Source organism: Procambarus clarkii, chromosome 13 (genome assembly GCF_040958095.1).
Source record: "Procambarus clarkii isolate CNS0578487 chromosome 13, FALCON_Pclarkii_2.0, whole genome shotgun sequence".
Lineage (NCBI taxonomy): Eukaryota > Metazoa > Arthropoda > Malacostraca > Decapoda > Cambaridae > Procambarus > Procambarus clarkii.
In genome coordinates this window covers 6,852,415-6,874,948 of record NC_091162.1, presented here as the reverse complement: position 1 = coordinate 6,874,948, position 22,534 = coordinate 6,852,415, and the positions used below count along the sequence as shown (strand labels likewise).

The 22,534-nt window shown below is 43.0% G+C and overlaps 2 protein-coding genes across 2 annotated transcripts in view; one reads left to right on the top strand and one right to left on the bottom strand.

Annotated features, from left to right (window-relative positions):
• Nucleotides 1-8,956, bottom strand: part of LOC138364556 (protein AHNAK2-like) — a 45,809-nt gene extending 36,853 nt beyond the window's left edge. The window contains exon 1 of the mRNA XM_069324214.1: nt 8,808-8,956. Coding sequence (XP_069180315.1) covers nt 8,808-8,956 — 149 coding nt within the window. The remainder of the gene's footprint in view (nt 1-8,807) is intronic.
• Nucleotides 8,957-11,767: 2,811 nt separating this feature from the next.
• LOC123748965 (trichohyalin-like) lies at nt 11,768-22,527 on the top strand. The gene is made up of 2 exons (XM_069324213.1): nt 11,768-11,849; nt 20,564-22,527. Exons 1-2 carry the CDS (start codon nt 11,768-11,770, stop codon nt 22,525-22,527), a joined length of 2,046 nt encoding a protein of 681 aa, XP_069180314.1.
• The last annotated feature ends 7 nt before the right edge of the window (nt 22,528-22,534 follow it).

The following is a 22,534-nucleotide window of genomic DNA, read 5'->3' as shown; positions in this document are numbered from 1 at the left end:
AGTATACTTATTCGTTCATTATAGTGTATGTATCTCATGTATGATGTATGTCATGTATGGTGTGTATATGTCATGAGATACAACACATGTATGGTGTATGTATGGTGTATGTATGTCATATGTTATATGGTGATATGCATAAGGTGTTGTATGATGGTGTATGTTGTATGACAGGACTAATACTAAAGTATGAAGACTGCTGGACAGACCGACAGCTTCCCCGGGCCGTGCCGGGGACAAGGGGGGGGGGATATATACAATATATACAACACTCCTATACAACCTGTATAGGTGTATAACCTGACAATGGTCGTGGACGGACCGAAACGTGTTCAAATCATCATCTTATGATGAGTAGTTTGGTCATTATCTCTTCAACCACCTTGTTGACTCATTAAGGCCTAGCGAACAAGGCCTTGTGAGTCAAAATAGAGAAATTCAGTGATGTTTATAATCTGTTTCTTAATAAAAATCTAATTAAAAATTTGGAACATTTGCATCAGTCCATTCGAGAAATTACATGAATAGCGAAGTCTGGTTCCCAAAATATAATTGACATAGAAATTTAGATCCTAAAATATAATTGACATAGAAATCTGGATCCCAAAATATAATTGATATAGAAATCAGGATCCAAAAAAATAATTGATATAGAAATCTGGATCCCAAAATATAATTGATATAGAAATCAGGATCCCAAAATATAATTGATATAGAAATCTGGATCCCAAAATATAATTGATATAGAAATCTGGATCCCAAAATATAATTGATATAGAAATCAGGATCCAAAAAAATAATTGTTATAGAAATCTGGATCCCAAAATATAACTGATATAGAAATTTAGATCCCAAAATATAATTTATATAGATGTGATAGAGTAAATAGACCAAATAGAGGAATAGGACTCTATATAAAAGAGGAACTTGCATGCATAGAGCCTTTAAGCTCTACAAATGAGGTGATAGAGATACCTGAACTCAAAATAGAGAACATAAACCTAATTATTATCCTAATTTACAAACCGGAATAGACAAACAGATTAACACAATAGATGTGTTTTGATAAATTGTTAATAAATTGATAAATTTACCAGATTTATATAACCAAATAACAAATATTATCATTCTTGAAGACATCAGTCTACTCAGTTCAAGATGAAGAACATCAAACAATAACAGTATAACAGGAAATTAACTTAATTGACTGGTTAGGCTGTTACAAGGTGATTCAACCCGACACCACTCGAGTAAATCACCCAACCACTTGGGGTAGACGGTATGGAGCGAGGGGTCTCGTTCACGCTGGTCGGCGTTCAGCTCCGGTTTGCTTAAGTGGTTGGGCACCATATCCTTCCCTCCGACTCATCTTAAATCCTTATCCAAGTGCTATATAGTCGTAATGGCTTAGCGCTTTCCTCTGATAATTGTGTTAGCCTACCGTAAGGCCTAATTGGGAGTAATTAGTTCAGTGGGATTAAAGTGGGATTAATGGGATTAAAGGATTCAGTGAACTCATTGAAGATCAAACTAACATAAGTTAAGTTCAAACTAACATGAGTTAAGTTCAAACTAACATAAGTCAAGTTCAAACTAACATGAATTAAGTTCAAACTAACATGAATTAAGTTCAAACTAACATGAATTAAGTTCAAACTAACATAAGTTAAGTTCAAACTAACATAAGTTACGTTCAAACTAGCATAAGTTAAGTTCAAACTAACGTGAGTTAAGTTCAAACTAACATAAGTTAAGTTCAAACTAACATAAGTTAAGTTCAAACTAACATCAGTTAAGTTCAAACTAACATAAGTTAAGTTCAAACTAACATGAGTTAAGTTCAAACTAACATGAGGTGCTTCAAACTAACATAAGTTCAAACTAACATAAGTTAAGTTCAAACTAACATAAGTTAAGTTCAAACTAACATAAGTTAAGTTCGAACTAACATGAGTTAAGTTCAAACTAACATAAGTTAAGTTCAAACTAACATAAGTTAAGTTCAAACTAACATAAGTTAAGTTCAAACTAACATGAGTTAAGTTCAAACTAACACGAGGTGCTTCAGACTAACAGCCGTAACAGCTGCTAAAGCAGTAACAAGCGGGAGGACTATTCAACATATCTAATTTTACAAACCAGAGGATTGACTGGGCGCCAATCATTAACTGCCCCCCTCTGTTCCCCTCCAACAGTAAAATAGGCACCTGGTTGTTAAACGATTTGGCGGGTCGTATTCCAGGGAAAATTGGGGTTAACTACCTGGCCCGAAATGCTACGCGTACTAATGGCTGTACAAGACTGTAAAAAAACTCAATAGACTTGAGAATGGTCCAGGACGGACCGAAACGTCGTCGTCCCTTCACCTTCTAGTGTTTGGTCTGGTCAACAAGAGTGTAAAAACTCTTGTATATATATAAATCAATTAATTAAAATGTATATAGAACTTGCTAACATCAACAGTCTTAAGTAACAACACTTCTACGCAGAGAGTATCTTAAGTACTTGCTTAAGTACTCAAGGTCTGCGTGAGGGTGCTCACTTGTGAGAGTTCAGAAAGAGTACAAGTTTAGATAGAGAACACAGACACACTACAGCAGAAGAAAACACAGACACACTACAAAAAAATAACGAAAGCGCTTAAGCAGACAGAAATATCTCAAAAAAATATATAATATAATACGGATGATGAAGCAATATAACCAAACTGAAGAAATGTAATTGGAACAGAAAGCTATACAAGAGATCAAAATATACCCAGAATATATCAACCGAGAGGCGGGACCAAGGAGCCAGAGCTCAACCCCCTACAAACACAACTAGAGGCGGGACCAAGGAGCCAGAGCTCAACCCCCTACAAACACAACTAGAGGCGGGACCAAGGAGCCAGAGCTCAACCCCCTACAAACACAACTAGAGGCGGGACCAAGGAGCCAGAGCTCAACCCCCTACAAACACAACTAGAGGCGGGACCAAGGAGCCAGAGCTCAACCCCCTACAAACACAACTAGAGGCGGGACCAAGGAGCCAGAGCTCAACCCCCTACAAACACAACTAGAGGCGGGACCAAGGAGCCAGAGCTCAACCCCCTACAAACACAACTAGAGGCGGGACCAAGGAGCCAGAGCTCAACCCCCTACAAACACAACTAGAGGCGGGACCAAGGAGCCAGAGCTCAACCCCCTACAAACACAACTAGTTAATTACACTAACATCACACATAATTAACTTTTATATTAATTAATAAAAGAGTGTATAAGAACGTCTACAATTCGATGTACGAAAATATACTTCATTATACAATCAACATGAATTTAGAGCGGAAAGATAACCTGCTTTTCCCAAAATGCCCAATCGCTATGACAAGATCATCGATGCCTTAGAACACAAATAAAATTACTATTGTTGTGTACTCAGACTTAACAGAGGCATTTTAAAGTGGGACCATGAAGTGATATCTTATCACATGTGATCATGGAGTGATATATTATCACATGTGATCATGGAGTGATATCTTATCAAATGTGATCATGGAGTGATATCTTATCAAATGTGCCCATGGAGTGATATCTTATCAAATGTGCCCATGCAGAGATATCTTATCAAATGTGATCATGGAGTGATATCTTATCAAATGTGCCCATGCAGAGATATCTTATCAAATGTGATCATGGAGTGATATCTTATCAAATGTGCCCATGGAGTGATATCTTATTAAATGTGCCCATGGAGTGATATCTTATTAAATGTGCCCATGGAGTGATATCTTATTAAATGTGCCCATGGAGTGATATCTTATTAAATGTGACCATGGAGTGATATCTTATCAAATGTGCCCATGGAGTGATATCTTATCAAATGTGCCCATGGAGTGATATCTTATTAAATGTGCCCATGGAGTGATATCTTATTAAATGTGCCCATGGAGTGATATCTTATCAAATGTGCCCATGGAGTGATATCTTATCAAATGTGCCCATGGAGTGATATCTTATTAAATGTGCCCATGCAGAGATATCTTATCAAATGTGATCAACAGGAACAAGCCAATCCTCCTGTTCAGATAGTACTCAGAGTAACTACTTGAACCATCGTTACATAGACGTAATGGACAATCAGACAGTAGAATTTAGAACTATTCACTTTATAAAGTCAGTAACAAATATAGCTAAAACCAAACTTAAATATTCCTAGGCTTAGTATATCACATATATGTACTATAGTAGGCCCCAGAGAGCATATATTAGGTCTAGGAAGGTTAGGTTAACTTTTCTTTGCAGCATCAGAACACAAACTTTTAAAAAATTTCTAAATTCAGTGGTAGCGAGTTCTAATTTTCAATTGCCCTTTATGTCAACATATGTACTATGGTCGACATCGTTACTGCATGTACTGCCTAAACTACACGTCACAGAAGGCATATACCTCCCAACCCGTCCTCGACTCAAGTCCATTCCATCCAGCGGTCGACCCCACAGACATATTCATCAATTTTAACATGCTGTTCATTCAAAACGGGAATTTTCTTAAATATAAATTAATATTATAATATATTAGCATATTGTGCATATATAGGCATAGGTTAGGTTAGGTGTTTAGGTTCTGTTGGCGATTATTTGTATTTGTAGTACGTGGGTGAAGCATTTACAGCGTTGTGGTTCGAACACAAGTCGTCAGTGAAGCACTTGTTCCGGAAGTGTTCGAACGTCAGCAGTTGTGAGTCGTGTGTAAACCGCTTTTCATTCATAAACAGCTGGGAAGGTTGCCGGGTGCATGGAATGGTCTTTGGGTCTTTGTTTGGAGGACGGGCTGTGATAACACAACACACCCCGTCCTCCAAAGACCCAAAGACCATTCCATCCACCCGCCAACCCCCCAGCTGTTTATGAATGAAAAACGGTTTACACACGACTCACAACTGCTGACGTTCGAACACTTCCGGAACAAGTGCTTCACTGACGACTTGTGTTCGAACCACAACGCTGTAAATGCTTCACCCATGTACTACAAATAGTACGTGGGGCTCTGATGTTGATAGAGTTCTCTCTCAGAGTACCTGTTGCACCTCTGCTTTTCAACGGGGGTATTCTGCACATCCTGCCATGTCTTCTGGTCTCATGTGGTGTTATTTCTGTGTGCAGGTTTGGGACCAGCCCCTCAATTATCTTCCACGTGTAAATTATTATGTATCTCTCCCGCCTGCGCTCAAGGGAGTACAGATTTAGGCTCTTTAGTCGGTCCCAATAGTTTAGATGTTTTACTGAGTGGATTCTAGCAGTAAAGGATCTCTGCACGCTCTCCAGGTCAGTAATTTCTCCAGCTTTGAAAGGGGCTGTCATTGTGCAGCAGTACTCCACTCTAGAGAGCACAAGCGTTTTGAAAAGTATCATCATCGGTATAGCATCTCTAGTGTGAAAAGTTCTTGTTATCCAACCTGTCATTTTTCTTGCAGTTGTGACGGCTACTTTATTGTGTTCTTTAAAGGTAAGGTCTTCCGACATGAGTACACCCAGATCCTTTACATTGCCTTTTCGTTCTATGTTATGATTTGCCTGAGTTTTGTACGTGGTTTCCGTTTTTATATTTTCATTTTTTCCATAGCGCATGAGCTGGAACTTATCTTCGTTAAACACCATATTATTTTCTGTAGCCCATAGAAAGACCTGATCTACATCTGACTGGAGGTTCGCCGTGTCCTCTATGTTGCCAACTCTCATGAAGATCCTAGTGTCATCTGCAAAGGATGATACAGTGCTATAGGTTGTGTTCTTGTCTATGTCCGATATGAGGATGAGAAAAAGTACTGGAGCAAGCACAGTACCCTGGGGGACTGAGCTCTTCACGGTTGATGGGCTGGATTTTATTTTGTTGACTATTACACATTGGGTTCTGTTGGTCAGGAAATTGTAGATCCATCTGCCTATTTTTCCGGTAATTCCTTTTGAACGCATTTTATGTGCAATAACACCATGGTCACATTTATCAAAAGCTTTTGCGATATCTGTGTAAATTACATCAGCGTTTTGTTTGTCTTCCATAGCATCTAATGCCATATCATAGTGGTCCAGCAACTGCGACAGGCAAGAGCGCCCTGTTCTGAAACCATGTTGTCCGGGGTTATGGAGATGCTGTGATTCCTGGATCCCATCCACATCAACTAGGGACCATCCACATCAACTAGGGACCATCCACATCAACTAGGGACCATCCACATCAACTAGGGACCATCCACATCAACTAGGATACCATCTACATCAACTAGGAGACCATCCACATCAGCTAGGAGACCATCTACATCAGCTAGGAGACCATCCACATCAGCTAGGGACCATCCACATCAACTAGGGACCATCCACATCAACTAGGGACCATCCACATCAGCTAGGGACCATCCACATCAACTAGGAATCATCCACATCAACTAGGGGACCATCCACATCAATTAGAGACCATCCACATCAACTAGGGACCATCCACATCAACTAGGGACCATCCACATCAGCTAGGGGACCATCCACATCATCTAGGGACCATCCACATCAACTAGGGACCATCCACATCAACTAGGGACAATCCACATCAACTAGGGACCATCCACATCAACTAGGGACCATCCACATCAGCTAGGGACCATCCACATCAACTAGAGACCATCCACATCAGCTAGGAACCATCCACATCAACTAGAGACCATCCACATCAACTAGGGTCCAACAACATCAACTAAAGACCATCCACATCAACTAGGGACCATCCACATCAACTAGGGACCATACACATCAACTAGGGACCATCCACATCAACTAGAGACCATCCACATCAACTAGAGACCATCCACATCAACTAGAGACCATCCACATCAGCTAGGGGACCATCCACATCAACTAGGGACAATCCACATCAACTAGGGACCATCCACATCAACTAGGGACCATCCACATCAACTTGGGACCATCCACATCAACTAGGAATCATCCACATCAACTAGGGGACCATCCACATCATCTAGGGACCATCCACATCAACTAGGAACCATCCACATCAACTAGGGACCATCCACATCAACTATGGACCATCCACATCAACTAGGGACCATACACATCAGCTAGGAGACCATCCACATCAGCTAGGGGACCATCCACATCAACTAGGGACCATCCACATCAACTAGGGACCATCCACATCAACTAGGGACCATCCACATCAACTAGGGACCATCCACATCAACTAGGGACCATCCACATCAACTAGGGACCATCCACATCAACTAGGGACCATCCACATCAGCTAGGGGACCATCCACATTAACTAGGGACCATCCACATCAACTAGGGACCATCCACATCAACTAGGGACCATCCACATCAACTAGGGACCATCCACATCAACTAGGGGACCATCCACATTAACTAGGGACCATCCACATCAACTAGGGACCATCCACATCAACTAGAGACCATCCACATCAACTAGAGACCATCCACATCAACTAGGGACAATCCACATCAACTAGGGACCATCCACATCAACTAGGGACCATCCACATCAACTTGGGACCATCCACATCAACTAGGAATCATCCACATCAACTAGGGGACCATCCACATCATCTAGGGACCATCCACATCAACTAGGAACCATCCACATCAACTAGGGACCATCCACATCAACTATGGACCATCCACATCAACTAGGGACCATACACATCAGCTAGGAGACCATCCACATCAGCTAGGGGACCATCCACATCAACTAGGGACCATCCACATCAACTAGGGACCATCCACATCAACTAGGGACCATCCACATCAACTAGGGACCATCCACATCAACTAGGGACCATCCACATCAACTAGGGACCATCCACATCAACTAGGGACCATCCACATCAGCTAGGGGACCATCCACATTAACTAGGGACCATCCACATCAACTAGGGACCATCCACATCAACTAGGGACCATCCACATCAACTAGGGACCATCCACATCAACTAGGGGACCATCCACATTAACTAGGGACCATCCACATCAACTAGGGACCATCCACATCAGCTAGGGGACCATCCACATTAACTAGGGACCATCCACATCAACTAGGGACCATCCACATCAACTAGGGACCATCCACATCAGCTAGGGGACCATCCACATTAACTAGGGACCATCCACATCAACTAGGGACCATCCACATCAACTAGGGACCATCCACATCAACTAGGGACCATCCACATCAACTAGGGACCATCCACATCAACTAGGGACCATCCACATTGCTTCTCGCTTTCAAATTTGATCGAAATAACTTTTTTTTAGCTAGAAATTGCAAGGGTTGTTGCATACGAGGGAGGCGAAGCGTAGAGCGGGCGAGGTCAGGTCAGAGGTCAACTGTTTAATGCGGGCGGGACTAACTCTCTCTCTGTCTGTCTGTCTCTCTGCCTGTCTCTCTGTCTGTTGGGATTTCTTCCTTGCCGTCTATTGGAATGTCTCCCGTTCTCTTAGTTCTGTGAGGTGTGGGTGACTCACAGGGCTCTGTGAGGTGTGGGTGACTCACAGGGCTCTGGGAGGTGTGGGTGACTGACAGGGCTCTGTGAGGTGTGGTTGACTCACAGGGCTCTGTGAGGTGTGGGGTGACTCACAGGGCTCTGTGAGGTGTGGGGTGACTCACAGGGCTCTGGGAGGTGTGGGTGACTCACAGGGCTCTGTGAGATGTGGTTGACTCACAGGGCTCTGTGAGGTGTGGGTGACTCACAGGGCTCTGTGAGGTGTGGTTGACTCACAGGGCTCTGTGAGGTGTGGGTGACTCACAGGGCTGTCTCCCTCACACCTGACAGGTTATGAGGATCACTCATGAGGTCCTCATAGCTGCTTGAAGCATCATACTGGCTGAATATGACAGCATACTGACAGTGGGAGTATGCTACAGCATCAGCAGAGGATATTATACTGATCAGCATAACGAGATCAATGCTGACAACCTATTCCTTATAATTGGAGAATCACGAGATTATAGATTAGTTAAAGTTAACTTCACAAGGAAAGCACTATCTTGACTCGTTGCATGACTCCCTACACCCCCCACAGCATGTTACACAGGTCACCCCCCCACACAGCATGTTACACAGGTCACCCCCCACACAGCATGTTACACAGGTCACCCCCCTACACAGCATGTTACACAGGTCACCCCCCCACACAGCTTGTTACACAGGTCACCCCCCCCACACAGCATGTTACACAGGTCACCCCCCCACACAGCATGTTACACAGGTCACCCCCCCCCACACAGCATGTTACACAGGTCACCCCCCCACACAGCATGTTACACAGGTCACCCCCACACACAGCATGTTACACAGGTCACCCCCCCACACAGCATGTTACACAGGTCACCCCCCCCACACAGCATGCTACACAGGTCAACCCCCCCCACACAGCATGTTACACAGGTCACCCCCACACAGCATGTTACACAGGTCACCCCCACACAGCATGTTACACAGGTCACCCCCCCACACAGCATGTTACACAGGTCACCCCACCACACAGCATGTTACACAGGTCACCCCCCCCCACACAGCATGTTACACAGGTCACCCCCCCCCACACAGCATGTTACACAGGTCACCCCCCCCCCACACAGCATGTTACACAGGTCACCCCCCCACACAGCATGTTACACATTTCACCCCCCCACACAGCTTGTTACACAGGTCACACCCCCCCCCACACAGCATGTTACACATTTCACCCCCCCACACAGCATGTTACACAGGTCACACACCAGGTAACAGCATTCTACATCTTGTCCTGACATCACAAGACGGCATGATTGGTCAACTTCAGGCAGGAAGGAGCTCACACTTCTTACGTTGAGAAAATTTTAAGACAGACCCACAGAAACTCATGTAAAAGTCCAAAATGATTACCTGGATTATTTCTAGATTATTTCTAGATTATTTCTAGATTATCATGGAGGAAATTATCAAGGAATGAGAACTGCAAACCACCTCACACCTCCATGAGGAGCCTCACAGGTCATCCAGGCATGCAAACATTATGGGAAAAAATTACAAAAATGTCATAACTCAACATGTCTAATATATATATATGCCAGAAAGATAACAAAATGGATGACATAGAGAGTAAACAAATCTCCAATAACTAAGTGGAACTTCTAGAACAGGTATCAGTTAACAAAGAACAAAATTGATTATAAGATTAAACAGTCCACTACGGGCTCACCATAGCCCGTGCTACTTGCAACTTTTTGTTCCAGAGTAGCGAATCTTAACGATTTTAAGACATACAGAAGGACTTTAAATTTAGCCGCGCAGGAAATCAGATCGGTCCAAAGAAGCTACAAAGGAAAAGTTGACCAGACCACACACTAGAAGGTGAAGGGACGACGACGTTTCGGTCCGTCCTGGACCATTCTCAAGTGGATTGTGATGAGGAAGTAGAGACAGACAATAAATAGGCAAATATAAAGGAAAACTTGCCTAAAACAAAGAAAAATCCGAAGTCATTCTATGCCTACATAAAAATTCAAACTAGAACAAAGGACTCGGTTGGACCCTTAAAAAATGAGACTAACCAAGTTATAACGGAGTATAGAAGGGTGTCCATCACTCTGAATGAACACTTCACATGAGTGTTCACACCAAGTTATAACGGAGTATAGAAGGGTGTCCATCACTCTGAATGAACACTTCACATGAGTGTTCACACCAAGTTATAACGGAGTATAGAAGGGTGTCCATCACTCTGAATGAACACTTCACATGAGTGTTCACACGACAACGTGTAGCTGCCATCCATCACCCACACACGTGGTTGAAGCGGGTGAAGAGAAAGAATTATGATATATTTACCCCATAATGTGGACATATTCAGGAAGAACATTGACAAACTAAAACACTCAAAGGCTCCAGGTGTAGATGGACCTCAATCTAAAGTCGTAAAGCATCAGATGAATTATCTCTACCACTCAAACTTCTTTTCAGATACTGTCACCATTATTTTCTAAAAAGGTAGGAAGAACTCATCAGAAAACTACCGTCCATGAGTCAGCCTGACTCATAATACAGAGAATCATTCATCATCTCATCGTGAACAATCTTGCAAAATCGACGCAATATAAGTTGTTAAAAAATCCTGCCTTACAAACCTGCTCACATTTTTGGAAAACTAGCTACTCAAAGGGCTTCAGGTAGATGTGGTTTACATGTACTTCGCTAAAGCTTTTAACAAGGTACCGCATGAACCACTGACAAGGGTATTACAGTCACATGGAATAAATGTTAGTATATTAGAATGGACAAAACAATGGTTTAAACAAGAAACAAAAATCAATGAGTCGTTCAAAACGGAATTGAATCTGACAAGAGAACTGCGGTGAGTGGGGCTCCGCTGGGCTCAATATTAGGATAACCTTCCTGTCGTATACATCATGACAAAGATAACAATATTACAGACCACATCATCAAATCTGCAGATAACACAAAGATTTATGGTACAGAGGAAAGTGAAAATGATATCGAGGCCTTACAGAGGAATCTACATAAACTCCACAAATGGCAAGAAGACTTGCAAGAGCTTTTCTTGACTCTAATCAATGAAAGTTGCACGACAAATGAGCGGTGCAATAATTAAAAGCCAACCAGACCATTGAACAGTGAAACGAACCTTTGACTTCAAGGAAAGGAAGTAATGGTTCAACTGTGTAAGTCACTGGTGCGTCCTCACTTGGATTACTGTATCCAAGCATGGAGGCCTCATCTTCAGCTGCTGACACAGCAGCTCTGGAGAAGGTGCAACACCGGGCATCAAAAGTTATTCCAGAGTTAAGTCATCACCCGTATCAGGAACGGTTGAAGGTCTACAGGGCTGACAACACTACAAACCAGGCATGACAGGGCGGATCTCATTGAAACCTTAAAAATACTGAACAATTTGAAGGATGTTGAAGCAGACAATTTTTTCAGAAGGTCAGATGTAACACAAACAAGGAGCAACGGTGTCAATAATTGATGAAGATCTAGCCACCCAAAAGGTGGCACGGGCATGAATAGCCCGTAAGTGGTGGCCCTTTTGAGCCATTACCAGTATCAAGAGCTGAAACTGGAGATGTGTGGAGGTGCGACTGCACCCTGCGTGACGGGAGATGTCTCCCATGAATGGTGTCAAGCTCAACAAGCCACAATGTTGGACTGAGAACAGGAGAGGCTTCTTCACCCACAGGGTTAGTAACCCGTGGAACCGCCTACCCGCCGAAGCCATAAAGGTCACTATAGCAGCTTAAAATCATCAGGAAAAATAGTTAGAGGTGAGTTGAACCTTTGAAAAGCCGCCGGCTTCCTGCCCTCGGCGAGGCCAATAGTATCATGGCGGCTCTCAGGTATATTCACGTAAACTCATGTCAAGTTACCGTCAGTTCTCCGTCAAGTTACCGTCAGTTCTCCGTTAAGTTATTGTCAGTTCTCCGTCAAGTTACCAGGTTAAATTATTGTTAACAAGTGTGGTCCAATGGGTTAACGCGCGCGTCTCGGGGTGACAGAGGATGCCGGTTCGAGCCCCATACTGCTCCTATAATTATCCCAGGACGGGATATAATTCAGAACACAAGAACTGGTCGCCCTAATAAATCCACATTAACCTTAAACATGGATATATTAACATTAAAATAAATCATCAGTTGTAAGGATGAAATCTATCGGCGATTTATTGTAAAAAAAGTAATTACAATACACTAGTTTCTACTTTGGAGTTTGCAGGACAGATTTATTTTCAATACAGTTATCTGAAGTAATAAGGAGTTTCAAATTGTTTTTTTCTAAACAACTCATTGATCATTTAAAAAATAAAATAAAATAAAATGCAATAAAATAAAAAATTTAAATCATTTAAACCAGATTTTGTCACTGCCCGAAGCCTCGTCCTTTAGTGTGAAAAAAGTATATTGTAATGGGCCTAGATGTTACCAAGTGGACCCATCCGATACTGCAGGTGGTTCTGTGATTAACTATAAGAGCCTTTTGTACTTTTTTAGTACTTTGATTAACTTTTGTACTAACTATGACACTATTAGATTCTATTTTAAGCTAAAGAGCTTCCTCGTTTTGCTACATCCATTCCTTCCTTTCGTCCCATCCCATATCCTTATCCTGACCCCTTCTAAGTACTATATAGTCATAGTCGTAATGGGTTGGCGGTTTCTCCTCAGGGTTCCATTGCTATTTCTGCAGGATAGGAAATATACACAAAGAACTGAACATCTTCCTCAAGTGAATATACATTGAAAGTATACTTTAGTTTTGAAAAATGTTTAAAACTAAAGTATACCTGCCTGAGAAAGTCTGACCAAGTATTTCAAGAGTCTGACTGAAGACTTCTTTATATACTGAACACTTGTACGTAAACTGAACAGAGTGCGGAGGTTCTGTAGTTAATACTTGTAGAATGTTATCTATATTTAAAAATTGCTAATTAATGGATACAAAATGATACAATAATTACACAATAGTCCTATCTGTTGTGGTTGATGAGGAGAGGCGTCTCGAACGGTTAGCATCTAGAGTGATAAAGGGTTAGTTGCATGGGCTGATGTCTCCTGCTTCCACCAGCAGTGTATAGAGCCAATATCCTGTGACAGAAACTAACATTACCTGGACTTGGTATAAACTATCTGTGGTGAGATAAAGCTAGCCAGCACAGCCTGGTGGGCCGGCATAGTGGCCCACGCTGCCAGGGGCCCCGGGCCACCGTCCCTGCGGCAGGATATGACCCCAGGACCGGGCCAAGCCAGCCAACATACCACATATCCAGACCAGGATGCAAATCCCATGAAACCTGTTTAAAAAAATTATATTCAGTCTTGCAAGACGAAGAGGAAAAGGAGCCTTAATGCAAGTATTGATAATTTATCAGAGGTCAACAACGCACTTCAATACCTAAGGATTAAACATGATCAATACTTAATGATTAAACATGAACAATATTTAATGATTAAACATGATCTAACTTTAGTATCTATACATGATCATTACTTAATGATTAAATATGATCAATACGTAATGATTAAACATGATCATGTAATCATTAAATATGGTTTAAAGATTCTAAATCAAGCTTGTTTGATTCAGAACAAATTTTATTTTGTTTAATTGATGTTGGAGTAATTATGTGAGAAGCATCACTCGGTGAGGTTAATCAGCGATGGGTTTGGCCGAGATGTAGATGGGTGAGAGTGGTGACAGCCCGAGCCCTCGTCTAGGGGATACCTCGATAAGCATAATAGGATTTCCTCTCCCTTATTAGTATACTGGAGAGGGGGGGGGGGGAGGACCCGGCGGTGCCCGGGGTATAGTCTCTCTCTACCTCCATCATTCTCTCTCTCTCTCTCTCTCTCTCTCTCTCTCTCTCTCTCTCTCTCTCTCTCTCTCTCTCTCTCTCTCTCTCTCTCTCTCTCTCTCTCTCTCTCTCTCTCTCTCCACATTCCTACCTTCCCTCACCCCATCTCCCCTCCCTTCCCCTCAATACCCCCCCCCCCTCTTTTCCGTCTCTCCTCCAACCTCGAAAATACATATTATAAATGCATGCATGCATTTATATATATATATATATATATATATATATATATATATATATATATATATATATATATATATATATATATATATATATATATATATATATATATATATATATATATATATATATATATATATATATATATATATATATATATATATATATATATATATATATATATATATATATATATATGTGTCGTACCTAATAGCCAGAACTCACTTCTCTGCCTACTATTCAAGGCCCGATTTGCCTAATAAGCCAAGTTTTCATGAATTAATTGTTTTTCGACTACCTAACCTAACCTAACCTAACTTTTTCGGCTACCTAACCTAACCTAACCTATAAAGATAGGTTGGGTTAAGATAGGTAGGGTTGGTTAGGTTCGGTCATATATCTACGTTAATTTTAACTCCAATAAAAAAAAGTTGACCTCATACGTAATGAAATGGGTAGCTTTATCATTTCATAAGAAAAAAATTAGAAAAAATATATTAATTCAGGAAAATTTGGCTTATTAGGCAAATCAGGCCTTGCATAGTAGGCTGAGAAGTGCGTTCTGGCTACTAGGTACGACATATGTATATATATATATATATATATATATATATATATATATATATATATCTATATATATATATACATATATATATATATATATATATATATATATGCAAACAAGCCTGAATGGTCCCCAGGACTATATACAACTGAAAACTCACACCCCAGAAGTGACTCGAACCCATACTCCCACAACTGGTATGTACAGGGACGCCTTAATCCGCTTGACCATCACGACCGGACATAAGGAAGTGATAGCCGAGGCTATTTGAACCACTTCCCCGCCGGCACTCGGATGGTAATCTTGGGCATAGCATTTTATCAAATCACCTCATTCTTTGGGGCACACGTGAGGAACACAAATGCAAACAAGCCTGAATGGTCCCCAGGACTATATACAACTGAAAACTCACACCCCAGAAGTGACTCGAACCCATACTCCCACAACTGGTATGTACAGGGACGCCTTAATCCGCTTGACCATCACGACCGGACATAAGGAAGTGATAGCCGAGGCTATTTGAACCACTTCCCCGCCGGCACTCGGATGGTAATCTTGGGCATAGCATTTTATCAAATCACCTCATTCTTTGGGGCACACGTGAGGAACACAAATGCAAACAAGCCTGAATGGTCCCCAGGACTATATACAACTGAAAACTCACACCCCAGAAGTGACTCGAACCCATACTCCCACAACTGGTATGTACAGGGACGCCTTAATCCGCTTGACCATCACGACCGGACATAAGGAAGTGATAGCCGAGGCTATTTGAACCACTTCCCCGCCGGCACTCGGATGGTAATCTTGGGCATAGCATTTTATCAAATCACCTCATTCTTTGGGGCACACGTGAGGAACACAAATGCAAACAAGCCTGAATGGTCCCCAGGACTACATACAACTGAAAACTCACACCCCAGAAGTGACTCGAACCCATACTCCCACAACTGGTATGTACAGGGACGCCTTAATCCGCTTGACCATCACGACCGGACATAAGGAAGTGATAGCCGAGGCTATTTGAACCACTTCCGCCGCCGGCAAAAAGTTATAAACTTCAGCTACTGGAATAGGGTAGTCTGTGCATTAAGCATTTGGCACTGAGTTTTCCCATATAACAGGAACCGATGAAAGAGCATCCGAGGTCCCACACTATCTCATCGCCTGGGAGAGGATTGGAATTCTGGTTGGTTAAATACCCCAGAATTCCTACCTCTCTTTATGGCTTTGAAGTATAGCGTAGTGGATACAGCATGCAACTGCCACCTTGTTGGCCAGTGTTCGAGTCCCCTGGTGGGTTGAGTGTCTAAAAAGTTATAAACTTCAGCTACTGGAATAGGGTAGTCTGTGCATTAAGCATTTGGCACTGAGTTTTCCCATATAACAGGAACCGATGAAAGAGCATCCGAGGTCCCACACTATCTCATCGCCTGGGAGAGGATTGGAATTCTGGTTGGTTAAATACCCCAGAATTCCTACCTCTCTTTATGGCTTTGAAGTATAGCGTAGTGGATACAGCATGCAACTGCCACCTTGTTGGCCAGTGTTCGAGTCCCCTGGTGGGTTGAGTGTCTAAAAAGTTATAAACTTCAGCTACTGGAATAGGGTAGTCTGTGCATTAAGCATTTGGCACTGAGTTTTCCCATATAACAGGAACCGATGAAAGAGCATCCGAGGTCCCACACTATCTCATCGCCTGGGAGAGGATTGGAATTCTGGTTGGTTAAATACCCCAGAATTCCTACCTCTCTTTATGGCTTTGAAGTATAGCGTAGTGGATACAGCATGCAACTGCCACCTTGTTGGCCAGTGTTCGAGTCCCCTGGTGGGTTGAGTGTCTAAAAAGTTATAAACTTCAGCTACTGGAATAGGGTAGTCTGTGCATTAAGCATTTGGCACTGAGTTTTCCCATATAACAGGAACCGATGAAAGAGCATCCGAGGTCCCACACTATCTCATCGCCTGGGAGAGGATTGGAATTCTGGTTGGTTAAATACCCCAGAATTCCTACCTCTCTTTATGGCTTTGAAGTATAGCGTAGTGGATACAGCATGCAACTGCCACCTTGTTGGCCAGTGTTCGAGTCCCCTGGTGGGTTGAGTGTCTAAAAAGTTATAAACTTCAGCTACTGGAATAGGGTAGTCTGTGCATTAAGCATTTGGCACTGAGTTTTCCCATATAACAGGAACCGATGAAAGAGCATCCGAGGTCCCACACTATCTCATTGCCTGGGAGAGGATTGGAATTCTGGTTGGTTAAATACCCCAGAATTCCTACCTCTCTTTATGGCTTTGAAGTATAGCGTAGTGGATACAGCATGCAACTGCCACCTTGTTGGCCAGTGTTCGAGTCCCCTGGTGGGTTGAGTGTCTAAAAAGTTATAAACTTCAGCTACTGGTATAGGGTAGTCTGTGCATTAAGCATTTGGCACTGAGTTTTCCCATATAACAGGAACCGATGAAAGAGCATCCGAGGTCCCACACTATCTCATCGCCTGGGAGAGGATTGGAATTCTGGTTGGTTAAATACCCCAGAATTCCTACCTCTCTTTATGGCTTTGAAGTATAGCGTAGTGGATACAGCATGCAACTGCCACCTTGTTGGCCAGTGTTCGAGTCCCCTGGTGGGTTGAGTGTCTAAAAAGTTATAAACTTCAGCTACTGGAATAGGGTAGTCTGTGCATTAAGCATTTGGCACTGAGTTTTCCCATATAACAGGAACCGATGAAAGAGCATCCGAGGTCCCACACTATCTCATCGCCTGGGAGAGGATTGGAATTCTGGTTGGTTAAATACCCCAGAATTCCTACCTCTCTTTATGGCTTTGAAGTATAGCGTAGTGGATACAGCATGCAACTGCCACCTTGTTGGCCAGTGTTCGAGTCCCCTGGTGGGTTGAGTGTCTAAAAAGTTATAAACTTCAGCTACTGGAATAGGGTAGTCTGTGCATTAAGCATTTGGCACTGAGTTTTCCCATATAACAGGAACCGATGAAAGAGCATCCGAGGTCCCACACTATCTCATCGCCTGGGAGAGGATTGGAATTCTGGTTGGTTAAATACCCCAGAATTCCTACCTCTCTTTATGGCTTTGAAGTATAGCGTAGTGGATACAGCATGCAACTGCCACCTTGTTGGCCAGTGTTCGAGTCCCCTGGTGGGTTGAGTGTCTAAAAAGTTATAAACTTCAGCTACTGGAATAGGGTAGTCTGTGCATTAAGCATTTGGCACTGAGTTTTCCCATATAACAGGAACCGATGAAAGAGCATCCGAGGTCCCACACTATCTCATCGCCTGGGAGAGGATTGGAATTCTGGTTGGTTAAATACCCCAGAATTCCTACCTCTCTTTATGGCTTTGAAGTATAGCGTAGTGGATACAGCATGCAACTGCCACCTTGTTGGCCAGTGTTCGAGTCCCCTGGTGGGTTGAGTGTCTAAAAAGTTATAAACTTCAGCTACTGGAATAGGGTAGTCTGTGCATTAAGCATTTGGCACTGAGTTTTCCCATATAACAGGAACCGATGAAAGAGCATCCGAGGTCCCACACTATCTCATCGCCTGGGAGAGGATTGGAATTCTGGTTGGTTAAATACCCCAGAATTCCTACCTCTCTTTATGGCTTTGAAGTATAGCGTAGTGGATACAGCATGCAACTGCCACCTTGTTGGCCAGTGTTCGAGTCCCCTGGTGGGTTGAGTGTCTAAAAAGTTATAAACTTCAGCTACTGGAATAGGGTAGTCTGTGCATTAAGCATTTGGCACTGAGTTTTCCCATATAACAGGAACCGATGAAAGAGCATCCGAGGTCCCACACTATCTCATCGCCTGGGAGAGGATTGGAATTCTGGTTGGTTAAATACCCCAGAATTCCTACCTCTCTTTATGGCTTTGAAGTATAGCGTAGTGGATACAGCATGCAACTGCCACCTTGTTGGCCAGTGTTCGAGTCCCCTGGTGGGTTGAGTGTCTAAAAAGTTATAAACTTCAGCTACTGGAATAGGGTAGTCTGTGCATTAAGCATTTGGCACTGAGTTTTCCCATATAACAGGAACCGATGAAAGAGCATCCGAGGTCCCACACTATCTCATCGCCTGGGAGAGGATTGGAATTCTGGTTGGTTAAATACCCCAGAATTCCTACCTCTCTTTATGGCTTTGAAGTATAGCGTAGTGGATACAGCATGCAACTGCCACCTTGTTGGCCAGTGTTCGAGTCCCCTGGTGGGTTGAGTGTCTAAAAAGTTATATATATATATATATATATGTATATATATATATATATATATGTCGTACCTAGTAGCCAGAACTCACTTCTGAGCCTACTATGCAAGGCCCGATTTGCCTAATAAGCCAAGTTTTCATGAATTAATTGCTTTTCGACTACCTAACCTACCTAACCTAACCTAACCTAACTTTTTCGGCTACCTAACCTAACCTAACCTATAAAGATAGGTTAGGTTAGGTTAGGTAGGGTTGGTTAGGTTCGGTCATATATCTACGTTAATTTTAACTCCAATAAAAAAAAATTGACCTCTTACATAATGAAATAGGTTGCTTTATCATTGCATAAGAAAAAAATTAGAGAAAATATATTAATTCATGAAAACTTGGCTTATTAGGCAAATTGGGCCTTGCATTGTAGGCTGAAAAGTGAGTTCTGGCTATTAGGTACGACATATATATATATATATATATATATATATATATATATATATATATATATATATATATATATATATATATATATATATATATGCGCTTCAACGGCTTAACGGGAAGGTGGGCGGCGTTATTGTGTCAACGGCTTAACGGGAAGGTGGGCGGCGTTATTGTGTCAACGGCTTAACGGGAAGGTGGGCAGCGTTACCGTGTCAACGGGATTAACGGGAAGGTGGGCGGCATTACCATGACAACGGGAGTAACGGGAAGGTGGGCGGCGTTACCGAGTCAACGGGAGTAACGGGAAGGTGGGCGGCGTTACCGAGTCAACGGGAGTAACGGGAAGGTGGGCGGCGTTACCGAGTCAACGGGAGTAACGGGAAGGTGGGCGGCGTTGAGATGTAAGCCATCCTCCTGTTTAGATAGCACTTATAGGTAACTATATGAACCATCTCACATATATTGCTGTAAACGGACAAAATGAGAGAATTTTGTCCTATTCTCTTGACAGAATCCGGACAAAATAAAGCTAAAAAACTAAACTATAATATCCCTAGGCCTAGTATAGCTCATATATGGTCTATAGTAGACCTAATATAGCTTGTATTAGGCGTAGGAGGTTTAGGTTAGGTTTTATTAGGAACATTAATATAAAACCTTTTCTGGCCAGATTCAATAATATCAAATTCTACTTTCTAATTGTGCACAACGATAATATATGTGTACAATGATGCCTATTGTTACTACAAGCACTATCAGAAGAGCAGGATAGGCTACAAGCACTATCAGAAGAGCAGGATAGGCTGCAAGCACTAGCAGAAGGGCAGGATAGGCTGCAAGCACTAGCAGAAGAGCAGGATAGGCTACAAGCACTAGCAGAAGGGCAGGATAGGCTACAAGCACTATCAGAAGAGCAGGATAGGCTGCAAGCACTATCAGAAGAGCAGGATAGGCTGCAAGCACTAGCAGAAGAGCAGGATAGGCTGCAAGCACTAGCAGAAGAGCAGGATAGGCTACAAGCACTAGCAGAAGGGCAGGATAGGCTACAAGCACTATCAGAAGAGCAGGATAGGCTGCAAGCACTAGCAGAAGAGCAGGATAGGCTACAAGCACTAGCAGAAGGGCAGGATAGGCTGCAAGCACTATCAGAAGAGCAGGATAGACTACAAGCACTATCAGAAGGGCAGGATAGGCTGCAAGCACTATCAGAAGAGCAGGATAGACTACAAGCACTAGCAGAAGGGCAGGATAGGCTGCAAGCACTATCAGAAGAGCAGGATAGGCTGCAAGCACCATCAGAAGGGCAGGATAGGCTGCAAGCACTAGCAGAAGGGCAGGATAGGCTGCAAGCACTATCAGAAGAGCAGGATAGACTACAAGCACTATCAGAAGGGCAGGATAGGCTGCAAGCACTATCAGAAGAGCAGGATAGGCTGCAAGCACTATCAGAAGGGCAGGATAGGCTACAAGCACTAGCAGAAGGGCAGGATAGGCTGCAAGCACTATCAGAAGAGCAGGATAGACTACAAGCACTATCAGAAGGGCAGGATAGGCTGCAAGCACTATCAGAAGAGCAGGATAGGCTACAAGCACTAGCAGAAGGGCAGGATAGGCTGCAAGCACTATCAGAAGAGCAGGATAGGCTGCAAGCACTAGCAGAAGGGCAGGATAGGCTGCAAGCACTATCAGAAGAGCAGGATAGGCTGCAAGCACTAGCAGAAGGGCAGGATAGGCTGCAAGCACTAGCAGAAGGGCAGGATAGGCTGCAAGCACTATCAGAAGAGCAGGATAGGCTGCAAGCACTATCAGAAGAGCAGGATAGGCTACAAGCACTAGCAGAAGGGCAGGATAGGCTGCAAGCACTATCAGAAGAGCAGGATAGGCTGCAAGCACTAGCAGAAGGGCAGGATAGGCTGCAAGCACTATCAGAAGAGCAGGATAGGCTGCAAGCACTAGCAGAAGGGCAGGATAGGCTGCAAGCACTAGCAGAAGGGCAGGATAGGCTGCAAGCACTATCAGAAGAGCAGGATAGGCTGCAAGCACTATCAGAAGAGCAGGATAGGCTGCAAGCACTATCAGAAGAGCAGGATAGGCTGCAAGCACTATCAGAAGAGCAGGATAGGCTGCAAGCACTAGCAGAAGGGCAGGATAGGCTGCAAGCACTATCAGAAGAGCAGGATAGGCTGCAAGCACTATCAGAAGAGCAGGATAGGCTGCAAGCACTATCAGAAGAGCAGGATAGGCTGCAAGCACTATCAGAAGAGCAGGATAGGCTGCAAGCACTATCAGAAGAGCAGGATAGGCTGCAAGCACTATCAGAAGAGCAGGATAGGCTGCAAGCACTATCAGAAGAGCAGGATAGGCTGCAAGCACTATCAGAAGAGCAGGATAGGCTGCAAGCACTATCAGAAGAGCAGGATAGGCTGCAAGCACTATCAGAAGAGCAGGATAGGCTGCAAGCATTATCAGAAGAGCAGGATAGGCTGCAAGCACTATCAGAAGAGCAGGATAGGCTGCAAGCATTATCAGAAGAGCAGGATAGGCTGCAGGATGTCAACGGTCTTCACCTTCTTTCATCTTGTCCAATAAATTTACTTTTAAATTCAGTTCGGTCTTTGTTTTGTCCAATAAATTTATCGTTATCAGGAACTGATGGAGGGATACAGGGAGATCAATTTCAACAATGGTGGAATGCAATTGTTCCAATTTCATAAAATTGAT

Coding starts and splice junctions, on each gene's coding strand:
- LOC123748965 (XM_069324213.1), top strand. CDS start 11,768: ATGGAGGCCTCATCTTCAGCTGCTGACACAGCAGCTCTGGAGAAGGTG. Junction 11,850..20,563: donor AAAAGTTATTCCAGAGTTAA/GTCATCACCCGT, acceptor TGTTACTACAAG/CACTATCAGAAGAGCAGGAT.